Genomic DNA, 18142 nt, shown 5'->3' with positions numbered 1-18142 from the left:
GGACAGACCCACAAATGGACAAGTTGGCCCTGGTCTCCTCCTGCACAGACCCTTAGCTCCAGGGCGCAGGCTGACCACAGACAAGCATAAATCAGTAAGAGGATTCCAGGAAGCTAAGAACTAGAAGTGACGTAAAGCGGGTACAGGACAGAATGAGGGCAGCTCTCCTTGCTGGGGCTGTCAGGAAAAGCTGAGACCTCAGGCTTAGAAGGTGCCAGCCCAGGATGAGCCCGGGAGAGTGAGGAGAGGGCCTGCCAAGGGTGAGAAAAAGCTTCGCATAATTCAAGAAACTGAAGCCAGTGTGCCATGGGCACTGTGGGGGTGGCTAGGGGAGTAAGTAGGAGGAAGCTGAGCCCTCGCAGCTCACAGCTCATGGAGCTATAACGTGAGGTCGGCCTGCAAAGCTGGAAGCCCACGGGCTGCCCTGGGGGAGCTCTCAGCCCTGGGACCAGCGCCCAGCTTGGCCTAGGACTCCTGCAGTCAGATGTGTCTGTCACCAGCTCAGAGCCCTCCTGTGGATAAAGGACAAAGTCCTCCTGGGCCCCATGAGGCCCCACATGATCTTTCCCTATCAGCTCCCTGTCTCTGTCTTCCCCTACTCATTCTGCCCAGGATGCACTGGCTGCCACATTGATACCCTGGCAGGGCCAGCGTCTTTCTGCCTCAGGGCCTTTGCACCAGCTGTTCCTCTGCCTGGAGTACTCTGCCTGTGGCTTCTCCTTCAGACTTCTTCAGATCAAATGTTCACCCTCTGGGTGAGGTCTCCCTGATTATCCCTGTAAAAACTGCCACTGTCCTCCCCTCGGGCCCCTTCCCTGCTTTTTCAGAGTGCTTCCCAATTTTTACCCTGCTTTACATTTCTCTCATTCATTGTGTTTGCTGTCTGACCCCCTGGTTAGATTATCAGCTCTGTGAAGGCAGAGATCTCTGGCTTGCTCACAGCTGTCTCCCAGGACTGAAACCAGGGCCTGGCACATGGGAGATGCCCAAGAAATAATGGGTGAATACACGAAAAGGAAGGGGATAGAGACAGGGAAAGGGGAGGAGAACAGCAGGTCTGTGAGATCCTTAGGCTTGTCAGAACCCCCAGCTTGGAGGCAGGAGTGTTAACACTTCTCAGTGCTGGGAAACTGAGGCACAAGGCAACACTGGTTTAGGGTGCCTTGGGCAGTGGGAGCCTTGAGGGTCAGCTTAGGAGGAGAAAGTCACCAACACCACCTGCTGGAGAATGGTGTCATGACAGCCGTACCCACTCTGTTGACTTAGGGGTGCTGATGGCCCCTCGCCCCTGCGGGCATTGGGAGGGGGGAGACGGCCCAGGGGGCATCCCCGGCAGAAGTGCAGAGTCCACAGAGCCACAGCTGTAAGTCTCTTTATTCCTGGGGCCCCGTGGGCACCCCGCCCGGTCAGTGCTATGCAGGGGAGCGGGGCTGAGCCGCCCCACACCTGCCCTGCTTTGCTCTGTGCCTGGGCGCCGACCTGCCCATCACAGCCGGTGGTACCCCCACCTCTCCAGGAGGGGAGAGCTACTCCAGCTGCCACGGGGCTGCATGCACCCCACATGGGGCCTCAGAACGGCTGGGAGTCAAGGCCTGCCCCAACTCTCCAGCTGGGCCTGGGCAGTGTCTGGTCACACTAGCCAAGGCAGCAAGGCCCAGGGTTTCTGATGAGAGCTGCCTCTGTACCTAGAGGTACATCATCCGGCCAACCAGTGGTCTCACCACCCAGATGTCATCCACAATCTTCCCATCCTGCAAGGGACAAAAACAAAGGAGGTAATGAGAGCTGCAAGTCCTGACTCCAGGGCTATGGACCTGAATTTTTAATGGGCTGTGTGACCTGGGGCAAAAGGCTAGACCTCTCTGAGCCTCAGTTTTCCTCATCTGAAAAGTGGGGATGCTGGGAATATTACCTACACCATAGATGTTGTGGGGATTCAATGAGATTATTTGTAGAAGGCTTTTTTTTTTTTACTTTTTTTTTTTAAAGATTTTATTTATTTATTTGAGAGAGAGAATGAGAAAGAGAGAGAGAGCATGAGAAGAGGGAGGGTCAGAGAGAGAAGGAGACTCCCTGCCAAGCAGGGACCCCGATGTGGGACTCCATCCCGGGACTTCAGGATCATGACCTGAGCTGAAGGAAGTCGCTTAACCAACTGAGCCACCCAGGTGCCCTGTAGAGGGCTTTTTATTTATTTTTATTTTTTTTTAAAGATTTTATTTATTTATTTGACAGACAGAGATCACAAGTAGGCAGAGAGGCAGGCAGAGAGAGAGGAGGAAGCAGGCTCCCTGCTGAGCAGAGAGCCCGATGCGGGGCTCGATCCCAGGACCCTGGGATCATGACCTGAGCTGAAGGCAGAGGCTTTAACACACTGGGCCACCCAGGCACCCCTATAGAGGGCTTTTTAAAAAGGGATCCCAGGACATGGCAAGGACTGTGTAAGGTTTAAGCTGTTATTATGAGCACAGACCCTGGAGTCAGACAAACATCACTGACAGCCCAGTACAGCAGCTCTCTACGTGGCCTTAAGAGTGTTCCCAACTCTGAGCCTCACTTCCGTATTCTCTACACAGGGGAGAAATGAATGCAATAAATACACAACTTTAAAGCCTGCCTCTGGTGCGTGCCCCGCTCAGTACACTTGATCCTAGCCAAAAGGCCGAGAAGCGATTCCCAGCTCAGTAAAGGATAGTTATTTATAATAAAAAGAACATGGTCTTTGCAGTCAGATCCCAGCTCTGCCACCCTCCAGCTGTGTGACCCTTGGAAAATTACTTCCCCTCTCTGAGCCTTCGTGCTCTCGTCTGTACAAGAAAGAAAAACCATCCCATGGGATGGCTGTGGTGATTAAAATGCTACTAGATGTAAAGAGGCTAGCCCAGCATCTGATACACAACAGGTGATCAAGAAATCATAATTATTATTCTTTTAAAATGACGAAGGCAGGGGCATCTAGGTGGGGCATTCGGTTAAGTGTTCGATTCTTCATTTCAGCTCAGGTGGTAGCCTCAGGGTCATGAGATCAAGCCCCGAGTCAGGGTCTGTGCTCAGTGTAGAGCCTGTTTGAGGCTCGCTCTCTCTCTCTCTGCCCTTCTCCCACCCCTCTTAAATATATAAATAAGTCTTTAAAAAATATAATACAATTACAATGGCAAAAATAAAGCTGAACCATGATTATTTGGGTCCTTCTAGCCTTGGGCCACTTCTGCCGGCCACAAATCATACTGGTTTCCCTCCACCTGCTCCTACCACCCACCTTCTTCAGCCCCTGCTTCAGGTTGATAAGTACCTATGGAATTTACCATGCTTTGGAAACTGTTCTCAGCACTTTATGTATAACAGGTCAATCAACTATTATCATCCCCTTTAACAGACAGGAAAGCTGTGGCTCGGACAGGTGAAATAAATTGCTGGAGGTCAGCCAGCCTGTAAGTAGCCGAGGCAGGATTTGAACCCAGGATTCCCAGCTCTGGAATCCATTCTTTTAACGGATCGGCTCCAGAACCCACTGGGCCCCGTTACTCAGGCAGGCGATCAGGCACACCGCTCACTGACCTGGTCGTCCGACACCTGCTGGATGTGGAGGTGGGTCCCGTTGAGGATGTGTAGCCGCGTGTACCCGTATTCCTTCACGCGCACGGCGCTCCAGGGCCGAGGGAAGAGGGAGAAGGGGGTCAGCCGCTCCTCACAGCCCTGCCAGACAAAACCCTTTAGACCCAGGGCTGGGGTGGATGGAGAATCCAAGAGCAGCAGAAACAACTCCCAGGCCAGGACCCCGATGTTCCCGAGGAAGACGAAGTCTGTTAAGCCTTGACCTCACTAAGACTTCTAGAAAAGAGCTTGGCTGTGAGAGACTGCCCAGTGCGGCATTTTCTCTAAGAGCCCTAGGCTGGAAGGCACCCAAAGGCCCATCGTGGGGGTCAGTTAAATACGTTATGGCGCGACTGTCACAAAGCAGGGTGTCACAGAAAGGGGGCCGAGATGTACAGTAAAAGGGAAAATGCAATCTCGAAGAATAGATAGAAGTCATGGGTCTTGACACTGTCGGCATGGTAGACCCTCCAAGAAGGCTTTTTAAGTCACCAGTCCCTGGGGGAGAGCGAGTGCTCAGCCTTGCAGAAGCCACGCCAGCTGGCATGAGCAGAGAGCATGTGGGACCTTGAAAAAAAATCACCATTTTGCTGCCATCATTGTAATCATGAATGGAAGCAAGGCTTATCAGTAGATGGCCAAACTCACTGTGCAAGTCGGAGGACTAACCAGATTATGGCATAGTCCCACACGATCTCTCCAGGAGGAATACTATATTCATCATCATTCATTATATATGATACAAAAATATTATAAAATATTAATATAATAATAGCCACAGACAAATAAAATAATAAGATAAAATAGAGATTAAAACAGATGTGGTTAGGGTGCCTGGGTGGCTCAATTGATTGAGTGTCTGACTCCTGATTTCGTCTCAGGTCATGATCTCGGGGTCGTGGGATCGAGTCCTGTGTCGGGCTCCTCCCTGGGCATGGGGCCTGCTTGGGATTCTCTCTCCACTCCCCCTCCCCTCCCTGCTCACACACACCTGCTTGCACATGCGTGCTCTCTCACTCTCAAAACAAACAATATAGGGGCGCCTGGGTGGCTCAGTGGGTTAAGCCTCTGCCTTCGGCTCAGGTCATGATCCCAGGGTCCTAGGATGGAGTCCTGCATCGGGCTCTCTGCTTGGCAGGGAGCCTGCTTCCCCCTCTCCCTCTATCTGCCTCTCTGCCTACTTGTGATCTCTGTCTGTCAAATAAATAAATAAAATCTTTAAAACAAACAAACAAACAAACAAAACATCAAAAACAGATGCGGTTAAATGTTCACGTTTGGGAAACATTGGTAACATTGGGGATAGGGAAACTCCTTTTTATTTTTGCAACTTGTCTGTAAGTCTGAAATAATTTCAAAATTGGAAATTGAAGGGAAAACTCATCTGTGCTCGTTCAAGTTCAGAATAGCGATCACCTAGGGGTCTGAGGAGCCATCTGGTGCTGAAAACATTGTATTTCCTGCTCCAGGTGGCGGCTGCTCTGGACCAATGCCAGGGCCCCATTCTCAGAGATTCTGGTGTTTGTTCTGGAATGGGGTCCAGATGCTGGAGTTTTAAGACTTCCCCATGTAACGTGCACCAAGGTTGAGAACCTCCTAGGGGATGAAGCACGATCCAAGTTGTTTTTTACAAGGGGGTAGTACAGTGACACGTCTCTAGCAAGACCATTACTCCATTGCACATGCAGAGAACATTTGAAAATGCCGTCCAAGAGACAGAACCCCAGAGAGGGACGAAGAAGGGGTGTAAACTCTTGCCCTCTGCATGGTCTGAATTTTTTTTTTTTTAGATTTTATTTATTTATTTATTTATTTGACAGGCGGAGATCACAAGGAGGCAGAGAGACAGGCAGAGAGAGAGAGATGGAAGCAGGCTCCCTGCTGAGCAGAGCGCCTGATGTGGGGCTCAATCCCAGGACCCTGGGATCATGACCTGAGCGGAAGGCAGAGGCTTTAACCCACTGAGCCACCCAGGCGCCCCAGCGGTCTGAATATTTAAAAAAAAATATATATATATATTTTTAAAGATTTTATTTATTTATTTGACACACAGAGAGAGAGAGAGATCACAAGTACACAAAGAGGCAGGCAGAGAGAGAGGGGGAAGCAGGCTCCCTGCTGAGCAGAGAGCCCGATGCGGGGCTTGATCCCAGGACCCTGAGATCATGACCTGATCCGAAGGTAGAGGCTTTAACCCACTGAGCCACCCAGGCGCCCCTAAAAATATTTTTAAAGATTTTATTATTTGAGAGAGAGAGAGAGAGAGAGAGAGAGATGGATCACAGAAGGAGATGGATCACAGAAGTGGGGAGTCCATCCCAGGACCCCGGGATCATGACTTTAGCCAAAGGCAGACCCTTGACCCACTAAGCCACCCAGGCACCCTGTGCACTGTGTGAATTTTTTTTTAACTTTTTTTTCTTTTTAAGATTTTATTTATTTATTTGACAGACAGAGATCACAAGTAGGCAGAGAGGCAGACAGAGAGAGAGGAGGAAGCAGGCTCCCTGCTGAGCAGAGAGCCCGATGTGGGGCTCGATCCCAGGACTCTGAGATCACGACCTGAGCCGAAGGCAGAGGCTTTAACCCACTGAGCCACCCAGGCGCCCCACTGTGTGAATTTTTATCACAAGTGGTTCTTACTTCGATCTTACTAATTCCTGAGAACCAGCTTAAAAAATAAGCCCCCTCTCCTTGCAGAAGTAAGTGATTCCAAGGCAGAGAGGAGAGGGGTAGGAAAACGCAAGAATCTCTGCAGCACCCAATAGGGCCAAAAAATAAGAAAGAGCTCACAAAATGACAGGGGCATTCAGACCTGAAGAGTTCCCAGTGGCCCAACCTGGAGCAAAGTGATCAGTAGCGTAAATCACAATCATATTGGATTATCGCCCACAGGATACAATAATTACCCGTGAGTCCACACCAGTATAAATCAGTAACGAACTACATAGATGAGATGGAAGGGACGACTCTTCCTCACGAGAGGACTCTAATTAATCAATCCTGGAGGAATGAGGGAAACAGAAACTTCCCACTAGAACATCACAGTAATAACTGTTGCCAGCAGGACCCACAGGGGATTTGAAAATCAGTGGGTGAAAGTTGGAGGAGAGACAGGAGATTTGCAAATGGCCAGAAAGTATCTCCCTGAAGATACTTATTAATTAGAAAGGGAGATATAATAACTTTACAGTGGAGGAACCTCCTTAACCAGGTGATTCAGAGACACACAGACGGCAGGAGCCCCGGGTCCCATGCACCGAGGAGAACACAACATCACTCCTACGATCACCTTGCCCAAAATGCGTAACCTGAATCTCAGCCAAACGACACATAAACCCAGACCAGGGGGCCTGCTGCAAAACTGCTGGCCAGGAGTTTTGCAAAATGTGCAGGATGAAAGACAAGCAAAGACTCAAGAGACACAGTAACTAACTCGAATGTGGGAACTTGGAACAGAAAGCGGACATCAGGGAGAAATTTGGTGGAAAGTGAACGGAGTCTGGAGTTCAGTGGCAGTGAAGATAATAAGAAGCCCTCTGTCTTTGGATCCATCCGGTAAACCTGGGCAAGCCCTGCCCCCAACCCCTACCACTTGTTGAGCTAGGGACTGAATGAGATTTGACTGCCCAAGCCTCTGTTTCCACATCCGTACAATGGACCTGTGGCGAAGGCTACCTAAGCTCTCAGGGAGTAGGGGAGAGGTGGGGACAGCAGCTGTATAAACACCTGGCCAGTACAAGAGGCAGTTAAAATCAAGAGGCAAGAAGCCAAGCCACCCTCCCCCTGTGATGCTCACAGCAGATCCCGTGATGATGTGGACCGGGCCTCGAGGGTTGGTGTAAGGCATTTCTTGGCTGCCATTAAATACCTGGAAACAAGGGAGAGGGGCTTGTCACACCAGGCCAAGCCCTGGGTGTCCTGGGGTCCACCGACACTGACACCGGCCCTCCCTGAGCCTTACCTGGTAGTTGTAAATGGGCCACAGGCGTTCGTAGGAGTGCTCGTGAGCCCACAGCTGCAGGTCAACCCCTGAAACAGAACAAGTTGGGGTCAAGCTGCCTGATCCTAGAGAGATTGGGGGGGCGGGGCGGGGGTCCCCAGGTCACTCACCGTATTTGTAGAAAAGATCCTCCAACCCATAGAACTTGCCACGGAGGCCTTTGCGAACCTGGGCAGGTTGCATAAGGAGGGGAATGGGGGACTCAGGCTGGGCACCCCCCCCTCCTGGCTCTTGGCACCCCACCCCAGGGAGGGGTCCTCACCTTGCTTTCATGCCACGTACAGTCATCCAAATCGGCATTGGAACAGTACATGGGCCGGTGGCCCATGGTAATGATCCACGGCCGGGCTGCCCGGTTCTTATTGGCTTTCTAGAGAGAGGGTGAGGGGTGGGATGAGGGTGAGGGGCGGGGTAGGGGAGGGGGAGGGGAGGCCGGGCAGGGGTAACCACCCGTGTTACCTGGAGGTCGCTCTCCAGCCAGTGGAACTGTCTCTCTACCAGGTGGCGGCCATAATTGAGGAAGAAGTACACCTCGGTGGAGAAGGAGATGATGTGTGCAGGGCCCAGGTCCCAGCTGGAGAGGTCAAAGGGCATGGGTCAGAGGTGGGAGTCTCCCTGGCATCTTCCATCCATCCTCCAGTCCCCAGGATCCCCCAAATTACCTGTACCACAGGCCTTCATTGTTCCCTGGCATGCTGAAGCGGGCCTTGTAGTTAGAGAAGTTGCTGGATAAAAGGAAGTGAAAGGGTGAGGAGAGGGTCTGGGTTCCTCGGCCCGCTGCCCCCACCACCCCATTGCCAGGCCAGGTCTGGCTCCCAGTCCAGCCTCTGTCTCCTCTCCTCTTACTACTGCTCATGCACTGCTGTAGGTTGAGGGACTAAGGTGAGACACTCAGAAGGACATGTCTCTTTGCACTGGTCAGGCCCACACCCGCCCTGAAGCCCCGGGCCCTCACTAGCGTTCCTCGTGATTCCCAGGGCACGTCATATAGGGCAGGCTGGCAGCCACAGGCTCGATGAGCCGCATGAACTTGTCCCCGACACGAGCATTGTCCTGATCCATGTTGTAGGCGAAGTCTCCTGGGGAGCCGGGGGTTGGGGGGAGGGGAGAGTAAGGACCCAGACCCTGCTCTCCTCTCGCCAGAACCGAGAGACCTGACGGCTGCAGCCCCTGACCCCGAGCCATCCCGGTTCTCTGATCCCTACCTCACACCACCCGCCTGTGCACTTGGAGCTATTTCCTGAATAGCTCCTGAGCGCCACCCCCCACCTGCCCTGCCCACGGAGACCACACTGGTCTCCCATGCTCTGATCACACAGGCCACCATCTCTGCCCGCCTTCTTGTCAGAGGCTTTTGTCCCAGGACAAAAGCCTTAACACTGACACGATCTGGTACTGATTTTGTATCAGGCACGGTTCCAAATGCTTTACATACTTGATCACCTGAATTTTCCAAATACCCTCTGAGGTGGATGTCGTTATTACCCCACTTCAGATGGGGAAACTAAGGCCCAGAGGGGTTACGTGCTCATGCAAGGTCATGGGGCTAGTTAGTAAAGATCCAGGAATCAGGCCCTGGGAGTCTGGTTCCAGAGTGTGCAGTCGTGAACCGTATCAGCCCCAATCTCTGTCTCCCATCCATGTCCTTGTCCCCTGAAACCACAGCAGCAATGATAATGACAGGGAACACATGGCACTTACAGCATGCCAAGCAAGGTCACTCACGTAGTCATCACGACAGTCCCATGAATTCAGGACCAGCCTTAGCCCTCACTGTAGTAACGCAGAGGACAAAACCAACAAGGCACGCGGCTCTCTGTTGGAGCTGCGATTTGAACCTGGGCAGACTGGTTAACACAGACACCCTCTCCGGGGCCAGTGTCTCATCGCCTGTCCCTTGAGAACCACACTAACCACAGCCCGGTGCCCTCGATACCCCCTGGATTGCCTCCCTCCCAAGCCCCACCCCACTCCTCCAGGCGCGCCCTTGCCAATGCCTCACCCACATGCAGAACAGCATCGTACATGCCCTTCTGGGTGTCCCTGCGCAGCCGCGGGAAGGCCTTCGGGTTGTCAGCTCCCAGGTCCCCAAACACAGCCAGATGGGGGCTCCAGTGGGGACCATTCTTTAGGGCCCGGAAGCGGAACCGACGGCTCCAGCCCTGGGAACTGCCACAGCGGTAAACTGAGGGAGAGGGAAGGTCACAGTCAGCTAGGAGCACCCCTGGCTGCCTCCACCCTGCTCCCCCAACCCATCTTCAGTGGATGGGGGAAGGAAGTGGGGATTGTGGGGTTCTGACCCATGCCCTTTGGTCCACCCCGCCCCAGACCCCAGCACCTCCCATTCTCATGCCAGAGTCTCATAAGAGAGGCATTACCAGCCCCGCCTGAGCCCCCTGCCAGTGGCAGCTTCTAGTCTACACCCCACTCCTCTTCCTGTTCCCCCCTCAGCACTGGGGCCTGGGGCCCCTCTCACCATACTGGACCCCCGGCAGCAGCCCCCGCAGTGTGACCCGGTGTATGTAGAGTTTCCGTCGGAGAGCGCCCCCATCCACAAAGGGGCTGAAGGTGCCCTGGGCCCGGAGGGGCAGGGGCCCCGCAAGCTGCAGCCCGAACTGCACTTCGGAAGGGGTGGGGACCCACGTGGTCCAGGTGACCGTCATGGCGCCCGGCTCACCTGGGGAGGAAGGGCAGAGCAGGCCGGCAGTGAGGCCTGAGCTGGAGCAGGGGAGGAGGGGCGGACAGAGCAAGGGGTGAGAGCCAACAGCGGGGAACACTAGTAGTTAGGGACACGGGTGCCGGAGCTTCCCAGGTGAAAGCCCAGCCTTGCCTTTCCCAAGCTGTGCTTCCCTGGGCACCTCCCTTCACCTCTCTGCACCTCGGTTTCCTTATCCGTAAAGTGGAATAATAATGGTTTCTACTCTAAGTGTTTCTGTGAGGCTTAAACATAAGCAAAGCACTTGGGACAGTGCTGTTAGGATTCCATGAGTGAATGGACATTAGTCTTAATATCATTATTTACTGCATGCAGCCCTCGTGCCAAACGTTTTGCATACATGACATCATTAAGGGGTTATAAACTTGGATGTCTAGAAGCCTGCTAGGTCATATAAACAGGGACAAAGTCCAGCTGGAAGGAGTCAGGCCAATGAGACTGATGGAGTGTGAGGCGAACTGTAGATCTACCCTGTTTTAAAGGGGCAGCCATAGCTTGGTCTCCATGTCGGAAGCCGGCCCAGTATCCCTAAATCTGTCTTAGAGACTTCTAGAGTAAGTCTCTATACTGTGATTTTTATATATCAGGAACATAGATAGATAGAGAAATCCAAACAAAAAATACGAAAGATTTTTTTGTGTATTTCTTTGCATGGGGGGGGGCAGGGCAAAGGGAGAGGGACAAGCAGATTCCCCACTGAGTAGAGGCAGACAATGTGGGGCTTGATCCCAGGACCCTGAGATCATGACCTGAGCTGAAGCCAGATGCTTAATGGACTGAGTCCCCCAGGGGCCCCAATAAATCCAAATTTTGAAGTGATTAACTCAAAATTCTTAAATGCCAGCCACCAAATCAAGGTTTTCAACACACCACATGGTCTATAGGCTGATGTTAAGAGCATGTGTTCCTGTCCCAGGAACAGGAGAATGCATGTGCTCCAGATTCTTCATTGCAGCCCTGTTCGTAATCACAACATATTGGAAATGACCAAAATGCCCACCCATAAGAGAGGGGCTGAAGTGACTATGTAACCGCCAGACAGTGGAGCACAAGGGAGCTATCCACAGAAGGAGGACAAGTTCTAGGAATGACATCCAGGAGAGCCAGTGAAATTAACAAAGCAAGGTACACAAGAGAGTCGCCTACTCTTTATGTAAGAGGATAGACGCAGGTACGTACTCATCTGTATGGAAGAAATACAGGAAGGATCCAGCAGAAAGGAAAGACATGGGTTACTTACCTGGGGTTGATGGGAATGGGGTAGAAAAGGAGAGACAGGTACAGAGCAGGAAAGACCAGGACGGAAAACTACTACCTTTTTAGTGTAATTCTGACTCTTAGAATTATAGTCATGTTCCATATTCTCTTCACACACACCCCAAATAAACTAACAATTACAATAACAATGCGGGAAGAAGCTAGCATGGAGTATAAACACTGACTAATGGATATAACTATATTTACAAAGTAAATAAAGCACTCATGCAGAGGGGTGGGTCACCATGGGGTAGGTCTTGACTGGACGCTGTAAGACTATAGCAAAAAGTTACAAACTTCCAGTCATAAAATATAAATAAGCCACGGAGATGAAAAAAGCACAGGGAATATAGTCAAGTATATTGTACTAACGTGGCATGGTGATAGACGGTGACTACCCTCACTATCGCTATGAAACTAACATAACATTGGATGTCAACTTATACTTCAGTAATTAAAAAATGCTCTTAAAAAGACTACAGAGGAGGCAACTGGGTGGCTCAGTTGGTTAAGCACCTGCTTTCAGCTCGGGTCATGATCTTGGGGTCCTGGGATCAAGCCCCATGTTGGGCTCCCTGCTTCACAGGGAGCCTGCTTCTCCCTCTCCTTCCTACTCATGATCTCTGTCGCTATCTCTGTCTCTTTCTCTCAGATAAGTAAATAAAATCTTAAAAAAAAAACTACAGAGAAAAAGGACTGCACATACACGTTGTCACCTAGTAAATGTTCTTACAGGGAAACAGGCAAAGGGGGAGCATGGTAAGGGGACAGTGTGTGGGGGGTGCAGATGGGAAAGGGGAGCGGTCCACAGTAGATCAGATGTGGTCCAGAACAGCACAAAGGGGCTGGGAAGATGGAGAGTGAAACTGCTTTATGCCTACACTTGCATCAAACAAATACCTAAGTATACTGTAGAAGTGGGAGGTAGGTTTTGCAATGCTGGAGAAAGAACTTACAAATAAGGAAAGAAGGCGGCTAAAATAAGCCCGTGATGTTGGACTAGAATCAGAGGTATCAGTATGATCTCATGGTAAGAGCTATATACATGCAGATAGGGAACTCAAGATCTGTGCGGGTGTATGTGACACACACACACATTTGTGTAAGGGCCTGGAAACCATGATACCCCGGTAGCCACGAACACACCCAGCGCTCAGATCTTAGTTTCTAAATACCCACTCTCCAGCAAAAGAAACCAGGGCTCCTTGCAGAAGCGGTTGATTCCAAACACTGGGCAGGAAATAGACAAGATCAGCCCAGAATAACACGTGGTGCCAGAAAGTGGGGGAGTGCTCAAGAAATGACGGGGGCTTGTCAAAAGAACACAGAAGTCCATCCAAAGGAATTCCAAAGACCAAACCCGGGACAGTTCGAGTCACAAGATAAATAATGATGATATTGGATATTTAATCCAAGGAATCAAAATAAATATCTGTAAGTCAATACTGAAATATAGAAATTAATAAGTGAATGGATGGATGGAGGAAGGAAGGGACAGATTTCCTTATAGTAAAATTTCCATTAGACAGAGAGAAAGAATTAGAAAGCCACAATGTCACAATTAGGCAAACACCATGCTAATAATTGTCACAGGCAAGATCGACCGATAGACGCTAAAATCAGGGGGCAGAAGTCTCAAGAGAAACATAATTTGCATGGTCTCAAGGAATCTCCCCCAAAATATTTATTAGCCGCAAAGGGAAGAAGAAAAATCCTACGGTGGAGAAACCCAGCAGGCACCACTGTAACCACACAACAAAAGTCAACGTCACCAGTAACAGCAATGAGCTATGTCAGCACCAAGTGGGAAAACTGCTGACATCCCAACAGGGTCTGTAGTTTAGTTAATAGACTATTGTACCAATGTTAACTTCCTGTGGTTTTTTTCCTTAAGATTTTATTTATTTATTTATTTATTTGAGAGAGAGAGAGAGAGAGAGAGAGAGAGCAGGTGTGCAAGAGAACACGAGTTGGGGGGAGCAACAGAGGGAGAAGCAGGCTCCCCGCTGAGCAGGGATTCCCAACACGGAGCTCCCCATCCCAAGACCCTGAGATCGAGACCTGAGCTGAAAGCAGACGCTTACCTGACTGAACCACCCAGGTGCCCGACTTCCTGGTTTTAATAAACATATTAGGGCACCTGGGTGGCTCAGTCAGGTAAGTGTCCAACTCTTGATTTCAGCTCAGGTCATGATCTCAGGGTTGTGAGATGGAGCCGCAAGTCAGCTCCAAGCTGGGCATGGAGTCTGCTTAAGATTCTCTCCCTCCCACCCTCTCTGCCCCTCCCCTCCCCCTGCATGCATGTGCTCACTCTCTCTTAAAAAAAAAAAATTGGGGGGGTGCCTGGGTGACTCAGTGGGTTAAAGCCTCTGCCTTCGGCTCAGCTCATGATCTCGGGGTCCTGGGATCGAGCCCCTCATCGGGCTCTCTGCTCAGCGGGGAGTCTGCTTCCTCCTCCCTCTCTGCCTGCCTCTCTCCCTACTTGTGATCTCTGTCAAATAAATAAATAAAATTTAAAATTTTTTTTAAATAACTAATAAACATACTGTAATTATATAAGATGCTAACATAACAGCAGGAGAAACCGAGTGAGTGGAATGTGGGAACTCTGTAATATTTTTGTAAATTTTCTGTTAAATCTAAAATTAGTACTAAGTTCAAGTTTTAAAGTAAGTATTGTGGGCTCTTTGAGCCAGTCTGCCAGGCTTCAAATTCCTGATTCTGTGACCCGAGGTCAGACCTTCTCTATGAGCCTCAGTTTACTCTTCTGTAACAGTAGAACCTACAGCTTAATATCCAATCTGAGGCTAAGTGAGTTATCCCTCTGACACACTTAGACCAGATCTGCTATTGTTGCTGTGCAGACCTAACAAGAAATCCCTGTCATCCCACTGGATTTTCACAGCAGCGCCCACGAGATGGGTTTCACTGCCGTTGCATTTTATAGAAGTCTCCAGGCAAAGTGCCTTGTCCAAGGTCAGTTGGCCAACGGACGCCAAAGCCAGTTTATTCACCTGGTTTCAGATTCTGCACTGCAACTAACCTGTAAGAAACGATCTTCCTTCCAAGTGTCAAGCACATCAAAAAACAAGGGAAGCCTGAAGAACTGTCCCAGCTAGGAGACTAGAGGCGGCAGCGGGATGCCATGTGGGATCGTGGATCAGATTAGTGGAAAAATCGGTGAAACCCAAACAAGGTCCTTGGTCCAGTTAGAGATATGATGCCAATGTTAATTTCTTAGCTTTGATAACAGGTACATAAGACACTGGCATTAGGGGAAGCTGGGTGACGGGGATACAGGAATTCTGCATTATCTTTGCAACTTTTCCATAAGTCTAAAGTTAATTCAAAATAAAAAGCTAGGGATGCCTGGGTGGCTCAGTTGGTTAAGCGACTGCCTTCGGCTCGGGTCATGATCCTGGAGTCCTGGGATCGAGTCCCGAATCAGGCTCCCTGCTCCACAGAGAGTCTGCTTCTCCCTCTGACCCTCCCACTTCTCATGCTCTTTCTCTCTCTCATTCTCTCTCTCAAATAAATAAATAAAATCTTAAAAAAAAAAAATAAAAAGCTAAAAGTATTTGAAAGACAGAAAGGGCTGTGTTTTGAGTTTCAGTCTGGTATCAAAAAGGAATAGGGGGCACCTGGGTGGTTCAGTGGGCTAAAACCTCTGCCTTCAGCTCAGGTCATGATCTCAGGGTCCTGGGATCGAGCCCCACATCAGGCTTTCTGCTCAGCGGGGAACCAGCTTCCTCCTCTCTCTCTGCCTGCCTCTCTGCCTACTTGTGATCTCTCTCCCTGTCAAATAAATAAAATAAAAGAAAGAAAGAAAGAAAGCCACAGTCATTAAAAAAAAAAAAAAAAAAAGGAATAGGGCACAATTATTTGAAACTCCTTTTAAAATCCTCCTCCCTGTTTCAACCGGAGTATGCATGAGACCAAATTTTCTTCGTAAATATCATCCAAAGCAGCACATCGAAACAGAAAGCAGCAGAAGCAGACGTGGGGAGAATCTGGCTGCCTCCTATTAAGCCAGACATTAAAGAGACTTAAAAAGATGTAAACCAATGCCACTCTTCTCATTAGGTTTCTTTTCTTTTGTATAGTACAGTTATTTTTCATGCAAAATGCCATTTACCTTAACACAGAATGGATGTGTTACTGCTCATTTTCAATGACTTAAACGTGTTTAAATGCCTCCATTTTAGTCTCTAATATGGCAAATATTATGGATATAACTCACATAAACTAAAGCTCTTTGAGGTTCTCAATCATCTTTAGCTGTGCAAAGGGACCGAGACCAAAAAGGGACCCTGAGACAAAAAAAAAAAAACCATGGCTATACTCCATTTTGCCACTTCACAGGTAAGAGCTCTCCTTTATGAGGTCCCACTAGTACTTTCCCATTGTCCAGATGAGGAAGCTGAGACCAGAGAGGTTAAGTCACTTGCCCACAGTCACACAGCAAGTAAGTAGCAAAGCAGGGATTAAAACCCAAGAAGTTTGGGTCCAAAGCGTCCAGAGTTCAAGGCCTATGACCACCCTTGGATCAAGAATCAGGAAGCAGCTTTGTGGGGACACAATGAGCAAGGACAACAGTGGTCCCCTTTGGAGAACACTTATTACAGCCTGGACACCATAATCATTTCCCACATAGCCAGGTGCACCACTGCTTGGAACCCCCATTTAACAGAGCCAGATAACTGAGGTTCAGGAAGAGCAAGCCACCCCCCAGGGCTCCACAGCAATCTGCGTGGGATACTGAGCCCCCAACCCACTGGGCCTCCCTGGGAGATGCCCAGAAAGTGGTCCCAGAAACTTACCTGGGTAGGACAGGTGGACTTGCTCAGGGGCAGCCTTGGGAGCCACTGGGGTCCCCAGGACTCCCAAGGAGAAAACCAGGAGCAGACAGCAGCAGGACCAGTAGGGACAAAGGGGGCGCATGGTAAGGGGACAGTGTTGGGGGGGTGGGGCAGATGGGGAAGGGGAGGGGTCCACAGTAGATCAGATGCGGACCAGAATAGCACAGAGGGGCTGGGAAGATGGAGAGTGGAGGGAGATTGGGCAACGTCAGGGGCAGGAGGCAGGATGGGGGAGAGGTCTTCAAGGGGATGGTTATCCAGATGCTAGAGAGAAAACAAAAATACTGATCACTACCCAGAACCAAATGTCCTGAGACTCACTGTGTGCTAAGCACTTTGCATAGATTAACTCATGGGAGCCTCACAACATTCCTATGTGTGGTGGCTGCTATGACCATGATCGCCGTATCACAGATGAGGACAATGAGCCACAGTGATTCCCTGCACAGCTAGGACTGATGGGGCTGGGGCTGGAGCCCTGGGGTCCTGGTTCCAGAGCCCTGGCTCTTACCCACATCTCACTCTCAGCGAGAGGTTTGGGAGTGGGGTGGCGACTCCATGTAGAGAGTTGTCCTTGGCAACTCCATCGCCAGCATTCATTCCATCCTGCTCTTAGCAACCCCAGCTTCTTGGACCTATGGCCTCCTCCCCTAGCATTGCTCCCTGCTCTCAGAGCTCATCACTCTGTATTTCAGCATCCAGAATTCCATTTTGGTCTGAGTGACCCAATCCCCCACTCCATCCCCAGGTCCCCCCAGAATTTCCATCCTACCTGGAGCGGCCCCTTCCCCTCTATCCCCCCCATCGGCATCCCATCCTGCCTTGGTGACCCCCATCCCCCCAGCCCTGCCCCTGCACACCCACTCCCCTTCTCCCCAGCCCTTTTCCCCGGCTCCAGTTTGCTCTCCAGCTCCCAGAGGACCTGCGGGGGGAGGTGCCCAGCCAGCCCAGGACCGTCAGCCCGGAGGCTGGGAGAAGGGGCAGGGGACTCCCTCCCGGTCCCCGGCTCACCCTCGGGCGCCAGCTGCCCGCACGCGCGCGCACGTCTCCGGCCACCAGTGAGGAGGCGGTATTTATGAGTTTGCTGGTACCGTGGCATCCTGCCGCCCACAGCTGTCCCAGCCCCGGAAGAGCCTGCCTTCTCGAAGTGACAGGCTCCCCAGGCAACCGGGGCCCCGGGTCTCACAGGTCCGGCGGGTCCTGAGCGCCTCACGCCCACCAGCCCCCCCCCCCCGCCCCACAAGGCGGGGCGTGGGAAGGGGGATCCAGAAAGGTTTGGTACGCCGCAGCCGACACCTCCAGGCTGACCACCAACTGAGCGCCCTGACAGGTAAGGCTGAGCTCGTCCCCCAGCCACCCCACCCCGCGACTGCGGAGTCCCCAGGGCACGGACACTGGCTCCCACCCCCGGCCCTGGCAGGTCCCCCGGTAGGCAGCCGTGCCGGCAGCCAGGGCCTGCGACCCAGGGGATTCCCCTATCCCTTCCCGGCTCCTCTTCCTCGCTATTCCTTCCTCCTTCCTCCTTCTCCAAGCTTAGCCCACGGATTCCACCCCCACCACACACACACCGCCAAGAACCCCCACTCCACCCAGAGGCATACTGAAAACACAAAATCAAAATCCGGGAAAGGCAGTGCTGCTTCTGAGCTGGGCGCCCTAGGCAGGTTACTTAACCTAGCGGAGCCTCTTGGCTACTTCACCTGTAAAACGAAG

At 51.1% G+C, this 18142-nt stretch overlaps 1 protein-coding gene across 1 annotated transcript; it reads right to left on the bottom strand.

Annotated features, from left to right (window-relative positions):
* Window positions 1–1542: 1542 nt before the first annotated feature.
* LOC111161540 (acid phosphatase 7, tartrate resistant (putative)) lies at window positions 1543–17668 on the bottom strand. The gene is made up of 13 exons (XM_022525271.1): window positions 17441–17668; window positions 16391–16693; window positions 10074–10274; window positions 9600–9782; window positions 8553–8676; window positions 8260–8322; window positions 8057–8171; window positions 7860–7967; window positions 7708–7765; window positions 7559–7626; window positions 7394–7465; window positions 3559–3696; window positions 1543–1751 (listed from the first exon to the last, which is right to left on the bottom strand). The coding sequence occupies exons 2-13, from the start codon at window positions 16509–16511 to the stop codon at window positions 1686–1688; spliced, it is 1317 nt and encodes a 438-aa protein (XP_022380979.1). The 5' UTR covers window positions 16512–16693; window positions 17441–17668; the 3' UTR covers window positions 1543–1685.
* Window positions 17669–18142: the final 474 nt, after the last annotated feature.

Source organism: Enhydra lutris, unplaced genomic scaffold, assembly GCF_002288905.1.
Source record: "Enhydra lutris kenyoni isolate GAN:26980312 unplaced genomic scaffold, ASM228890v2 scaffoldscaffold85, whole genome shotgun sequence".
NCBI lineage: Eukaryota > Metazoa > Chordata > Mammalia > Carnivora > Mustelidae > Enhydra > Enhydra lutris.
Note: the sequence above shows the minus strand (reverse complement) of the source record. Positions and strands in the feature narration are given on the sequence as shown.

Coding starts and splice junctions, on each gene's coding strand:
- LOC111161540 (XM_022525271.1), bottom strand. CDS start 16,511: ATGCGCCCCCTTTGTCCCTACTGGTCCTGCTGCTGTCTGCTCCTGGTT. Junction 9,783..10,073: donor GCTGCCGGGGGTCCAGTATG/GTGAGAGGGGCC, acceptor CCTCTCCCTCAG/TTTACCGCTGTGGCAGTTCC. Junction 8,323..8,552: donor GGGAATCACGAGGAACGCTA/GTGAGGGCCCGG, acceptor CCTTTTATCCAG/CAACTTCTCTAACTACAAGG.